We start from the raw sequence: 13,100 nt of genomic DNA, 5'->3' as shown, positions 1-13,100 counted from the left end.
GGACTCTTGGGTGCAACTTCTCTCTCTCCCCCACCCACATACCATGAACAAGCAGTTAGTATGCACACAGACTTAACACAGTGCAAATGTACATACCTGACAGTCAGTGTTTGTACAGAGTCCACCTATGCCCATGACCTGTAGATACACCCTCACCCGCTCTCAAGTCATGGGTTTTAAACTCACACCCACAAAATCATTCACAAACTCAGAATCCTGCAGCAGAAGTAACGAAGAGTCTGCTTTGACTAACTCCAATCGATGCCCCTCCACACACATCTAGGTCTTTGCTCTTCCTCACACCTTCTGTGGAAAAGCACAGATGAGGTGACTTCAGGAGCTTCCCCTTAAGTGATCCTGTCCTAGGCTTGGTGCGGGCAGTAAGAAATCCCTGCAGTTCCCAGGCTCTGCCAGCAGGGGGCAGCCGCTCACACCGCATTGAATTTTACCCTAAAACTGATAGGCCCAGAGGAGGCAGGCCTCGGAGTGCAAGGAAAGCGGAACTTCCTAAGAAGTTTTCAAAAGGCCCCGCCAGCTAGGCTGGCCCAGGCGCACACAGCCACTCACTCCTGTAGGTGGGAGGCCTCAGCCCTATCTGCCCAGCTGGTGAAATCGATAGAGCATCGGGCAGATTATGAAGAGAGGATGTCTTAGCTATCATAGAGGGCCCTGCTCTAGCTCTGCCAAGCTGAGAGAGAGCGTGAAAGGGAATCAGCCAGCACACAGGAGTTGAATAGAATATCTCATTCTGCAAGTCACAGCCCTCTGGGACCCTACTTCCTGTCTGTAAAATAGGTGTAAGAATAAATCACCTCTGCTCTCTCGCTGCTCAGTGCCTGTGCTCTCTGTGCCAGGACTTCTCTCCTCCTGCCTAACTTCTACTCACCCTGAAGTCTCGGCTCCCACTTATCAAGGAAGCCTCTCTGACCCCTCTGGCCAACTAGGTCATGAGTTCTCTCTGTAATAAACTTCCTAGAGCCCTTCCGACAGTTTGGTCAGACATTCCCTTGTGATTTTCTCCGTCACCAGGTTGTAAGGAATTTGGCACAGGCTAGGCACTCAATACACATTTGTTGAATGCTGAGAAATGAATTTCTATGAACTTTTGCGATGACAAAGCACTTTCATATGCAAACAGGACACCCTCTGAGGTTTGGCATATTTCTTCCTGTTTCACACCAACATCCAAACATTTAACTTCAGAAACTTACTTGAGCCTCACTACAAGCCTGTGAGGAAGCTAGGGATTATTATTTCCATTTTAGAAACAATAAAACTGAGGCCCAGAAAGGTGAAGTAAGCAACCCAGGCTTGGTACTTGGAGGAGTCAGGATTTTTCAGTCTCCAGACCCTGTGTTAGAAGGTGCAATCATTAGATTCCTGTCATCACTGTGGGCATCGTCACCTCCACTATGGTTAGAGCAGTGCTCAGTCTAGCAAGAGAGTGTATGGTTGGAAAGCACACAGGCTTTGCAGGGAGACAAGCCTGGGTTCCCATCTGGGCATCACCTGCCGGTGACCTTCAGGGCTGGATGAGCATTGGGTGAAGCTTCATGGAGAATTTGAGGGAGGCAGAGAACCAGGGAAGGAAAGCCTGGGGAGACCAGAGGAGCTAGAGGAGCAATGGGGTTTGGGTGACCTAGGCTGAGGCCTTCCCAGTTTCTGCTTCCTGATAGCTATTCACTCTTTCACACCCCTGCTGGGGCCAGGGTCACAGCCTAGGCTGTCTAGAGGGCACTGTGGCAGCCACAGTCATCAAGGATTGTCACACCGTCACCACTAGGGTTTCCAGGCAGGATTCCTGCCCTTTCTCAGGATTTTTTTTTGCTTTTCCCTTCCCAAATCCTGAGAAAAGTTGGTCAGGAAATCGGCAAATCGGCTCCTTGAACCCAGGTTGTTGGTAGTATCGGCTGTCACTTAGTGGAAACGATTCATCGTGGAGAACAGAAACCAGCTTATATCTCAGGATTCGGGAAAGGGAAAATGAAAAAAATTCCTGAGAACGAGCAGAAATTCCCGCCTGGAAACCCTACTCACCGCACACCCTTCTGTGGAACGTCCCACAGACAAGTCTTTTCCACTGTTTCTCATGTTGTGTCCTACCCAGGGTGAGTGTTTTTCAGCTGATCATCCAGGGAATTATTTTGAATTGGTCTTTGAGTAGGGGGCAGGAAAAATGAGCTTTCTTATGCTTGGGGTCTGAAAATGTTAGCATAGGTTGAGGGGAGGTAGAACTACTTTTTAAACTTGCAAAAGGCAAGGCATGGGACCTGAAACTTGACAAGCAATTTGGTCAAGTTAAGATATCGCCAAAGGGTGGCAACCCACATGTCCTGCCTTCTTTTGGTTTGAGATCTAATTATCTTCCCAGAAAGCCACCAGCTTTCCTTTCCCTCATCCCCTGCCCCAAGGAGCTCAGACTTTCAGCCACCAACTAGCGTCTAGTTGAGAGCATGTGCCCAGAGGACCCTGGTGGCTTCTCCTCCTTTCTGTTTCCACCTCCACTGCCCAGCATCCTCCTACCAATTTAACCAAATTCAATTGGGCCTTCTGGAGCCAGTGTTAGTTGGTTAGCTTCCATTAGACTTTCTCACACCATGCCATCCATTTCTACTGTACTTACTGAAAATACCAAACATACTTTGTTCTTAAGTCTGCTCTCTAATGAGGGGACCTTCTATAGTACCATAGAAAGAGTTCGCATTCTAGAATTCAAGATCCAGATTCTAGATTAACTTACTGGCTGTGAGGCTTTGGGCAAGTCACTTAACCTCTCTGAGCCTATTTTCTCATTTGTAAAATAGGCATTGTGGTCTGTGTTGCCCAATTGTTAGGATGATAAAATGAGGTTGTGTTTTTTTAAAGAGCTCTGTAAACTGTTAAAGGGCTATACACTTATGTGTCAGTATTAAGTTGTCTTGCCCTGCCACCACCACCTTCTCCTTGGTTTCATGTGAAATTAGAGCTTTGGGGGTCATTAGGGAGCTAACAGATGAATCAGTATAAAGCCAGCCTACCCAAAACCTCCTTTCCTAAAACCAAATACTCTGACAAGCAGTTTGCCTAAAAGTCAAACTAGTAATTTTGAAAAAAGGCATTTTGTACCAATTTTCTTAAGAGGCACTTCCAACATAATGTCATATTTTTAAATCTCTCTGTCACAGTCTGTCGATGATGAGATACTTTCGTATGCTTGTGGATGACTTTTCTATTTTATCTCCTATTGAGCAGTTTTATGACTTTTTAGCAAATTTGTCTGAAGATTCTCTTAAAATTGTATATTTCTAGCACTAAACAGTTGTCAAATCTGTAGACTTTCCCACAAGATTTATCGAATGCACTTTTTTGATCACCTCCCTCCCCCTTTGCTGGGTTTAACTTAGCACCATAAACACCGGTTGGCCCGTGTGCACCTAACGGATTGATTAACTGAATTAGCATGTACCCAATGTTCCTTTGTTTAGCAAGGCATTGACATTTTGACAAGCATGAATAAGTGAGACAGATGGGGCAGAGTTGTATCGAACTCCTTGCGTTTTATTTTTCAGGCTATCTCATTCATCAAGCAACTCTGCTTTGTGAAACATAAAATGATACATACAAAGTCATTACAAAATGTGTTTATTGCAGGAAACATAACATTTTTCAAGAAAGACAAACTGGCTTAAAAGTCCTGAAAGTGTTCAAATGTAGATAAAATTAGAAGACACCCACCAAGAATACAAAACAATTTTTAGGAGCTATCCCCACCTTTAACCAGAATGTTCTTAAATTAAAAGAAAAAGAAAAAAAAAAGAAATCAGGGCACCCAAACAGATGCCAAAACACTTAAAAGTAGACTGAATTTTATCTGAACCAGTAAGTATAGAGATTCCTTTTTGAGTTTATGGCAAATTGGCTTGTGGCAATCTGACTTGCAACTGATTTGGGATGCAGGCTTACTGCCCTACACGTGCAACATGTGGACATGGGGACAACCATAGACCTCAGGGGATAGGAACACCCCTCCTGAACATGACCTCTAAGAGTAAGGGCAAATTGTCAGCTTTAACTCTTTATTATAAAGACATATTTACACAGAATAATCTTTACAAACACAGTGAACACAATTATGGGAAACGGACAATTTCTTAATGAAAAGGGCCTTAATATCTTTGCATAAATTAGTATAAGAATCATACACACCCACTTTAAATAAGACAGCTCCCCAGCTCCCCAACTGCCCTCAGCTGCCCTGTGCTGTCCCCCTTTCCCCTCTTCCCCATGGGGTGGGCAGCTGATGAGGCAGGAGACGCAGAGAGGAGGAGGGAGAAGAAGGCCCAGCACCGGGTGGGGGCATCAGTGGCAGAAGAGGTTTGCTAGACTCTGGTCAGCCCCCACTCTGAGCCTGAGGGGTGTGAGGGGAGGCGGGTACCCAGCCTGGCTCCCCAGGGTGGGTCTTGAAGCAGCAGCAGCAGCAGCAGCAGCAGCAGGGCAGTAACATTAGCAGCAGCGGAGGTAAGGAGGAGAGGTGGGCAGGCAACATCGGGGTTACTGTGAGAATGGGGGGACCCTAACTCCCCCTACCCCCACACATACTTAGGTGACCATCAGACTCTTGTCTCCCCTTTTCTCCCTCCTGAGAGGCCTCTGAGAAGGAAGCCTGCTCAGACCTGTACGTCCCTCTATCTTTCCTTCCTTCCTCCTCTCTTTTCCTTCCTCTGTTCCTTCTTCTCTCTCTCCTCCTCCTCCAAGGGAAGGCCACTGGCAAAGAAGATCCAGTCAACATTAAGGGAAGACTATTGAGTCTAATTATTTCAGGCCACCTCTCGGCTCCTGAAAAACATTGTTGAGGTTGGAATGGTAGTCTCGGTGCCTAGCTGTCCCTAAGAAAATACCAGGGGTCTGGGAGTGCTGAAGAAATGGGGTCAGCAGGTCCATTAAGAAACTTTTCAGCCCAGGTTAGGGAATGGACCAGCAGGGGTAGGCCAGGGAGGTGGGAGCAGCTCTCTCCCCATGCCACCCCCACCATGGGGCAGTTCACAGCCAGCTTGCCTCTCCCCTCCCAGTTGCTTCCCAGCCCCAAACCCAAGAAAAGGCACTTAATGTGTTTTGAAAAGACATCAAGAGGGAAGAGGACATCATCAAATGGGAGTTGGGAGAACTGAGTCCTCATTCAGGCTCTGCAGTGACCCTAAGCAGGTCACTGTCCCTCTCTAGGCTTCTGTTTTTGCAGGAGTTTGCATAAGGAGGTGGAACTAAGTGATCCCCCAGGTTCCTTTTGGCTCTGATAGTCTGCAATTCTTGACAAAAACTCCATCTGCTTGGCTTTTGCTCCCAGGAGGGTATAGAGCCACCTCAGGCCCAGCACCCTCCCCTCCTGATCTAGAACTTGAAATAGCAGGAGAGGAGGCAGAGTAAGTTGGGGTGGAAAGTGAGTTGAGGGGAGTGTTAGAAGACACAGTTAAGGCGAGAGAAGTGACAAAGTACTTTGTGGCCCTTCTCCTTCACCTCTCCCTTAACCAGGCCATACATGGGGATGAGGAAGAGGCCACAGAACTGTTCTTCCTCTTCTCCAATACTTCACCCCTTCCCTTCACCAGAGCACCAGCTTCCCACTCCAATGCTCCCCAAGGCACCCTGTCTGCATCCCAATGCCCCTGGCCTCTAACCAGAGTCTCTCGTTGTGCATCTCTCTCCTCCCTCTGGAGGCTGGCTGAAGGATCGAACTGGCGCAAAAACCTGGGATCTGATGGAGCCCACTGAAGAAAGGAGTGTTTCCACACAGCCCCCAGGGCAAACCTGAGGAAGGCAGGGCTGGGTGAAGGGTTGGGGTTCTAGGTGGGAGAGATGGAGACTAGAGCAGGGGAGAAGGATGGCTTTCCAATGCTGGGTCTCCAAAGTCAGTCAGGGTAAGGGCCAGGAAGAGGGGCTGAATGGGTCCTTGGGAGAGAAAGGGAATCATGAACTAGAGGCAGGACCACACCATTCAGGGAGGTTGGTGGATGAGAAGAGCCAGGACCATCAGCAGCTAGGACGGGTGCAAGATGAGAGGCGAATGGATGTGAGGGCTCCAGAAAAGCAGACCAATCTATGGAGTAGAGAGAAGTGCAGGGGGTGGGTACTCGAGGGCCCCTTCAGTCCTAAAGAGACAAAAATGACCAGAGAGAAGTCATTGACATACCTAGGTCAAAGAAACCATTAGGGAAAGGAGGGGAAACAGCCTTCATTCTGCCTCCTCCCCACAACCCTAAACCTAAAGCCTCAGGCCTCTGAATTGGTGCCACTCTGTCCTGGCTACATGGGGAGAGACAGCCGACCAGGCCTCAGGGACAGCCTTAGGCCGTGCTCTCTCTTCTGCCACTTTTGATTTTTCTCTCCTTTCCATGCTCTGGGCAACTCTTTTCCAGTTCTCTGCCTGCTACCCCTCAAGGCTCTCTGCATCCCTCCCCCTCTGTGGCAAGGATCCACACTGCACACCTGTAGGCATGCCCTGGGGCACCCCTCCCTAGCTCATCAAGGCCCCTCAGGACTTCTAGAACTCTCCAACGAGGCCAGCCTATCGAACCCCAGGGTGGGGGTACCCAGCACCCAACTCCTGGGGAGCCAGAAGATTTGCCTGGAGTTCCAAGCCCTTCTCTGGGCCTCAGTCTCCTCTTCTGTAAAATGAAGGGGTGAGACAGGTGCTCTGTAAGCCCCTATGTTGTGTGTAGTGCCAGGACTGCTTGGGGCAGGTATCTGGCCAGTGATAAGCACAGGGTCACCCAGCTTCCAGGCTGCCCTTCCCCCGCCCTCTCCACGCTGCCCACTGACCAGGAGGTTCAAGTACCTGCTTCAGAAAGGCATGGGGCCCTTATGGGAAAGGCGCGGCCGCTGGCGGCGGAATTTCCTCCGACCTCCCTGCCAAGGTCCTGGTCCATTCCTCGACCCTCTAGGCTGCACCAAGTGGCGGATATTGCCTTCCTCCAGCCCCTTCCCAGCAGAAGGCTGCAGCAGGGGCCCTGTAGAAAGGAGAAAGACTGTTAGTAGGAAGGCTGATGTGAATGGGCAGACGGCCACAGATCATAAGCCCTTAGTAGGGGACAATTTCTCCATGAGGTGGTATTCCTCATAGCTATTCTTTGTTTTTGTCTAATATTTTGAGAATAATTTGCAATTTTTACACTGCCCTGGGGCAAATGGAACTCACTACTCACATCTTGCTATTTCTGGAGCTAACTTGATGTCCTCTTGACAGTTTCATTATGTTTTGGGCAGGCACAAACTTGTTCTTTGTTTAGAACATCATTAGGGGGTGCAGTTTGGGCATGATGCCTGTACTTGGCTGGGGCACAGCAGCCAATAAGCCCCCATTGCACCCTTGCAACAGATGCACTTAAACATAAAACATTTAAGTGAAATGAATGCCCCCACTGCCACGTACCCATCACCCATACTCAAGTCATCCAGATGGAGTCTCATATGTTTTTGTTATCCCTTTTCTTTTCTCTTTGCTGAAGTATTTTCAAGCCAATCTGGAACATCATGTCATTATACTCCCACGTCCTTTGCTCTGCAGGTGACCCACTTCTGAGTGTGGTAGATCTCATACCTCACCCCTGGCATCTCATCAGTGGTTAGGCATCTCTGGGACTCACTTCTCCTGTGGCCTCTCTGTGAGCATGGTTGGGAGTGTCCTCTGCCTCTTACATGTGCCTTATGCTGGGTTCTACTCAGCCTGTGACCAGATTTAGAGGCCAGTAAATATCGCCTGAATGGATGAGTGAGTAAGTGAGTGAACGGCAACAAGTCTGCACAAGGAGGGTGCTGGGCTGCTGCATTTGGCACATCCCCACCACATGCCCTATCTCTGTTCATCCCCAGATCATACTCCCATCCTATGTCGGATGTAATTTCCATCCATTTCAATCCCAGTTGACTTCTCTTCTGCTCTCTGTGGTCCTGCTCTGCATCTGTCCACATCTCGCTTAGAGTAGAAGCCCAAGCTCTGGCAATAGAATCCAAGTGGTGCTGGGTCTTCCTAGGTGCGATAAGGGAACAGGCATATGGGCCGGCTCTTGTGGAGGCTGCAGTCCAGCCAAGGAAAGCTGGAAGCAGGAACAGGATGTGGTGAGATAGTGTTGGGCAAGAGGTGGAGTGGCAGGGTATTTGTGCAATGCCCAATATGGGGCTGGCCTGCAGGAATATGGCTTCCAAGGCCAGTGATCAGGAATCCCAGTCTCTCTCCCCTGACAACATCAGATTAATCTTCAGCTGTATCCCTGTCCCTCAAGCTCCTGTTCCATCCATCCAGGAATCCACACCACTAGTTCACAGTTTCCATATAAACCCCTGTTGGCTGTTAGCCCCCAGTCATGCCCTTGATGGCTCCTCCTTTCCCTCCTCCCTGCCTCCGGCATCTCTATGCTCTGGTTCCTTCCTTGGCTCCTCTTGTGATTCCTCCTCCACTTGCACACAATTTCCAGGTGTTTATCCTCCTCTTGGTCCTTAGGGCCCTCCCTACCCAGGGTCCTGGGACCTGCTGCTCTCCTCTCAGACCTGCACACCCGCCGCACACTCACACACACTCTAGTCCTCCACCCTCCTTCCCCGAGAAAAGTCACAGACCCATTACAACCCTATTTACCAGTCACCCTCTCATGAGTCTGGTCAGGATGGATTAATATGTCAGCTCCTCCCCTAAACCCATCACCTAATAAGAATTAAAACACCAATTAGATTTGTACTTTGGATCTGTAGGCATGGATGGGGGCCAGAAGGCCACTTCCGTCTTCCACAGAGCTACCCTCTTGGTGTCACCAGCAAAGGGACTGGGCCATGAAGGGAGAGGAGGGAAGAATCTTCACTAAACCCCCTACCCCAGCTGCTTCAGCTTCTTCCTTGTGTTTTGGGATCCCCTCAAAACTCTCCCAGCTCACTAACGGTGATAAAAATGATGCTGATGAGGAATCAGTACCAAATAAACACTAGGGATGGAAGGACTGTGCTGAAGGTGTGGCCAGACACAGAGAAGGACCCTAGCGGCCTTGACAATGTAAGTGAGGCCTTGGGTCTTGTATCCCTGCTGACTACTGGGGGTAAGGTGGGCATGGGCTACAGCCCCAAGGATACAGTGGACATGGAGAAGAGAGGCATGGTGCCAAATGATGGGGGGTATCATCTCCATACGCTCAGTACCCAGGACTGTGAGTGTTGGTGGCATTCAGGGAGGGAGGGCTAGGGGTGAAGAGCTCTAAGTGACGGGAAACCGAGAACCAGTATGGAGAATAAGGACAGTGGCTCACACTCTGACCAGGGAGACGCCTAGACTCTTAAGTCTGCAGAGAAGAACTACTCTGACCTGACTGAGCTCTCAGCCACGCCCTGAAGAGCAGCCACTCAGAAGGCCCTGGCTTCTGGCATCCCATAGGGTGGGGGGCTCACTGTACTGATAGCCGGAAGTCTGCAGCTCTTCCTTCACCACGATCACATCACCCACCACATCACCCACCGTTTTCCTACTTTTGATTCTGAGTCTGGCTCACCCTAAGATAAGCTGACACCTAGGCTTTATCCTGTCCAAAGAGACTTTTAGAGGCTGTTGATTCTCATCACCACAGATGTCCTGGCTGTACAAAAGAATACCCTTTAGAAATGGGGGCCATCCTCAGTGCACTTAAATAGTTTCTTCAAACTAATTTGCTACTTAAAGGGAGGCTGGGGCAATTCCCCAAAGAATCTCCAGCCTAGAGGGACTGCAGCCACTGCTCTCCAAAACACCATTAGCAATGAAGCTCCCGCATCTCCACACCGAGAACCACAGTCAGGGGTAAGCAGGGTTTGATTTTCAGACAGCCTAGATTCCAAGTCTGCCAATGCACAAAAAGGTACATGTGACTTTTCAAGAACAAGCCAACCTCACCAGGAATGACATACCTCTAGTCACCCAGGCTATCTTGTGATTGCTTTTAAAGCCCACACAAGTGCTCTGGTGGGGACCTTGCTGGCTGTGTCTCCTCCACTGTTCGGGTGTGCTGCATGTGTCTCCAGGATGAGGCCCCTTTCCTTTTTCTGCCTGGCCCCCCACCACAGTGCCCTAAGGGATCTTCCCAGGCCAGCTTTGCTGCCCTTGCAGCCTGGACCTCCACTTCACTTGCATTAGTCCTTTGCCACCCTGTGAGGCCTGACTCAGGTTACATGGGTGCTTAGCACATAGGGATTGGGGATGGAGTGGTGATTCCCACTCCTTGAGCAGGAGAGGTATAGTAGGCTGTCCTCACATTATCATTGTGACTACAGGCTTTGAGCTGGGGCTGGGAAGGGGGAGGAGAAGGAGAGAAAGAGAGGTGCCCAGACAAAGACCAAGGGACACTTGGCCCTAGCCCAGCAACTCTCAGACTCAGAAGAGCAAAGTGCGTCCCAGGTCAAGAGGCAGTGGAGGAGTATGTGTGTGCTGTGTGGGGGAGGAGGGACATTCCAAGTCAGGACAGAGTGTATTGTGGAGGAAGCATGGTTTTCAGGCCCAGGACTCTCACTAGGGACTCTGTGTGGGAAGAGCATGCAAGTCTGGGCCAAGGGTAACGTGGTTCTGGGGATCTTGTTTCTGACCCAAGACAGAAAGCAGGAGGAAGATTGCATGGGTACCTGGGTCCTTAACTGGTTGCCACCTGTACAGAGGTGCCATTCCTCAGCTCCAGGAGAGGTCATGGGGTGGAGAAGTGGCAGTGGGAGCCTTGGGAGTTTCCTGTGCTAGGCTTAAGCAAAATGTGAGAGCAACAAATTTACCCAAGTCAGAATGTGAAGATAGATGATACGATGAAGAAGGGTGAATCAAAGCAAGAAGCGTCAGGGTCTGGGCCAGACACAGTGTTCCCTAACCAGTACTGCCCTAACAACTGGACCCCAAAAGAGTTCTAGTGGTGGTCACTTGGCCTCCGGGGGAGCACCAGGTATGCAGATCAGGTAGCTTCAGCTTCCTCTGGGACATCCTTTCTGCATCCACCCTTTCTTCCCTGAAGGCACCACCTTGGACTGTTGGCTGGTAATGGTATCAGGTGGCTATCTTGTCCTGCCAACTGCATGGATGGTAGGCTCGTGGAGGGCAGACCCAGGTAGTTCCTTTCATTCATATTTCTTGCTCTCTTCCTGCCATTGCCTGTCTGACTAGGAATTTCTAAGGAAAAAGCCTGCTCCCTTCTTACCAAAGAGATGGCTTGACCCAGCACTCAGGCCCTGAGTGGAAGACCACTGGTGATGGCAGTGTGATGCCACATCCAACCGATATACCTTTCTAAACAGCCAGGGCCAGAGTAGTGACAAAGGACTAGAGCTGACAAAGGAGGAGGCCTACAAAGAGAGAGAGGTGGAGCCCCACCAGGCGCCTCAGAGGCTCCTGGGCTGCAGACCATGCTCCTGCTCTGGAAGGTCTGCAACCAAGTGGGGTCCTTTGCCTTTCCTCTAGGAGACTTGTTGCCCTGCCCTCTCCTCCCCTCTGCTCCAACCTCCTTGGGACTCCAGCCCTGGCACTGACATTAGTCCATCTGGTCTTGGCCCTCCCTTCTGTGGTGCCAGGCAGGCAGCAGTGACAGCCAGATCACAGGACTGTGGCAGGTAGAGGTGGGAGCTGGCAGCCCCAGGAGACACTGACACGAAGGCCAGGCAGGTCAGGCTGGGGCGCCTGGGTCATGATTGGAGAACAGGTTTGGGGTGGGCAAGGGAGCACCAATGCCAAGTATGCCAGGTGGGGGGTGTGGTGCAGGTGGGGACCAAAGAACTCCCCTTCCCTGAGCTGAATGGAGTTGTTAGTCAGGCACGCTTTCCTGGTTTAGTGCCTGGAGACAGGGGTACTAAGGTGAAACATGCCTGTGTCTAAGCCAGAGGGGAGGCCTGAGCCAGGATATGGAAGAACAGTCTGTGGACCTCCTGTGAAGGAACAGAACAGACCAGACAGGACCTTGGGGTAAGGTAGACCAGCCTGGCCTGGCCCTGCTGGGCTAGGCCAGGGGGAGGCTGCCTCTGCTCACATGCAAGCTGAAGGGAGCAACAGCTGGGCTCCCTGTCGCTGCCCCCTCCGCATTCTCCAGCCTATGCAACAAGTGTCACGTCTGCATCTTGGCACATCATCCCCAGTGGCTTGTGCCCAGGTACAGGCCAGCAGTTCCTAACCTTCAGGGGCCAAAAACCTTCAAGGCGGGAGCCTAGCCCACCGGGCTCCCTTCATTGATCCATGAGGGGAGCGGGATATGGCCCCTACCACCCTCCACCATGTGGGACATGGGGCGCGGGACACGGGGTGCACTCCTGCGGCCCTGAGCTCCTGAGATTGCTAGCAGCGGCCAGGAGGGGCAAGACGCAGGGCGGATGATGCCCGAGGCCGCAGCCGGGTGGTCCCTAGCCGGGGGGCGTCCTGTCAGTTGACTGCCGGGTGCAGCCGACCCGTAGCTGCTCCTGCCCTGCGGGCGCTGCGCTTCGGCAGGCGGAGAGCGAGCGGCTGCGGCCGAGGGTAGGCAGCGCGGCGGCGTCAGCTGGAGAGCGGCTAGGGGAGCGCCGGCGAGCGGGAGGAGCGCACTCACCTCCACACACCGCGGTCAGGGAGAGCCACAACAGCAGGAGCGCTGGCACGCAGAACCGCAGATTCATGCTGCTCCTCCGGCCACCACGCCGCGGCCCTGGCCAGGGGGCAGGGAGGCGGAGAGGCCCAGCGCCCGCAGGCCAAGAAAAGCGCGAGCTGCGGCTGGTGCCGGCGGGTGTGCGCGGAGGTTGCGGGGCTCCTGGGCCGCACCGTAGGCTGGCAAGCCGTGGGTGCTCTCCGTCTCCACTCGCCTTCAGCCTCCCACCCCTGAGCGGGCAGCGCCGCCAAGCTGGCCTCAGCGGCTCCTGTGGCAGCGGCGAACTCTTTCCAAGAGGCTAGCTGCTCGGCCGAGGCTCTAGCTGCCCGTGGTCCAGACTGCCAGCGAGAATGCTGCTTGCTCACTCCAGGGGCTGCATTTTGTAGCTTGTGGCTTGGCCTCGAGCCCACTTGGTCATGTGGTCATCCGGAGGGCTGGAGGGAAAGCCAGGAAGACGGAGAGGGGCGAGCATCCCACACCTCCCCACTCTGGGCACGCAGTCTGTGGCCCCAGCCAGGGCGCTAGAGGGAACCT

At 51.9% G+C, this 13,100-nt stretch overlaps 1 protein-coding gene across 1 annotated transcript; it reads right to left on the bottom strand.

Moving 5' to 3' along the window:
* Positions 1 to 3,556: 3,556 nt before the first annotated feature.
* Positions 3,557 to 12,896, bottom strand: APLN (apelin). The gene is made up of 3 exons (XM_081042812.1): positions 12,531 to 12,896; positions 6,809 to 6,980; positions 3,557 to 6,122 (listed from the first exon to the last, which is right to left on the bottom strand). Exons 1-2 carry the CDS (start codon positions 12,595 to 12,597, stop codon positions 6,814 to 6,816), a joined length of 234 nt encoding a protein of 77 aa, XP_080898938.1. The 5' UTR covers positions 12,598 to 12,896; the 3' UTR covers positions 3,557 to 6,122; positions 6,809 to 6,813.
* Between the last annotated feature and the right edge of the window lie 204 nt (positions 12,897 to 13,100).

This window comes from Rhinolophus hipposideros (assembly GCF_964194185.1).
Source record: "Rhinolophus hipposideros genome assembly, chromosome: X".
NCBI classification, from domain to species: Eukaryota; Metazoa; Chordata; class Mammalia; order Chiroptera; family Rhinolophidae; genus Rhinolophus; species Rhinolophus hipposideros.
This window is presented reverse-complemented; position numbering and strand designations above follow the sequence as displayed.

What these genes read in the sequence shown, in the direction of transcription:
- APLN (XM_081042812.1), bottom strand. Translation starts at nt 12,597, where the DNA reads ATGAATCTGCGGTTCTGCGTGCCAGCGCTCCTGCTGTTGTGGCTCTCC. An exon ending in CCTGACCGCGGTGTGTGGAG is followed by an intron (nt 6,981 to 12,530) that starts GTGAGTGCGCTC and finishes TCCTTTCTACAG; the next exon opens with GGCCCCTGCTGCAGCCTTCT.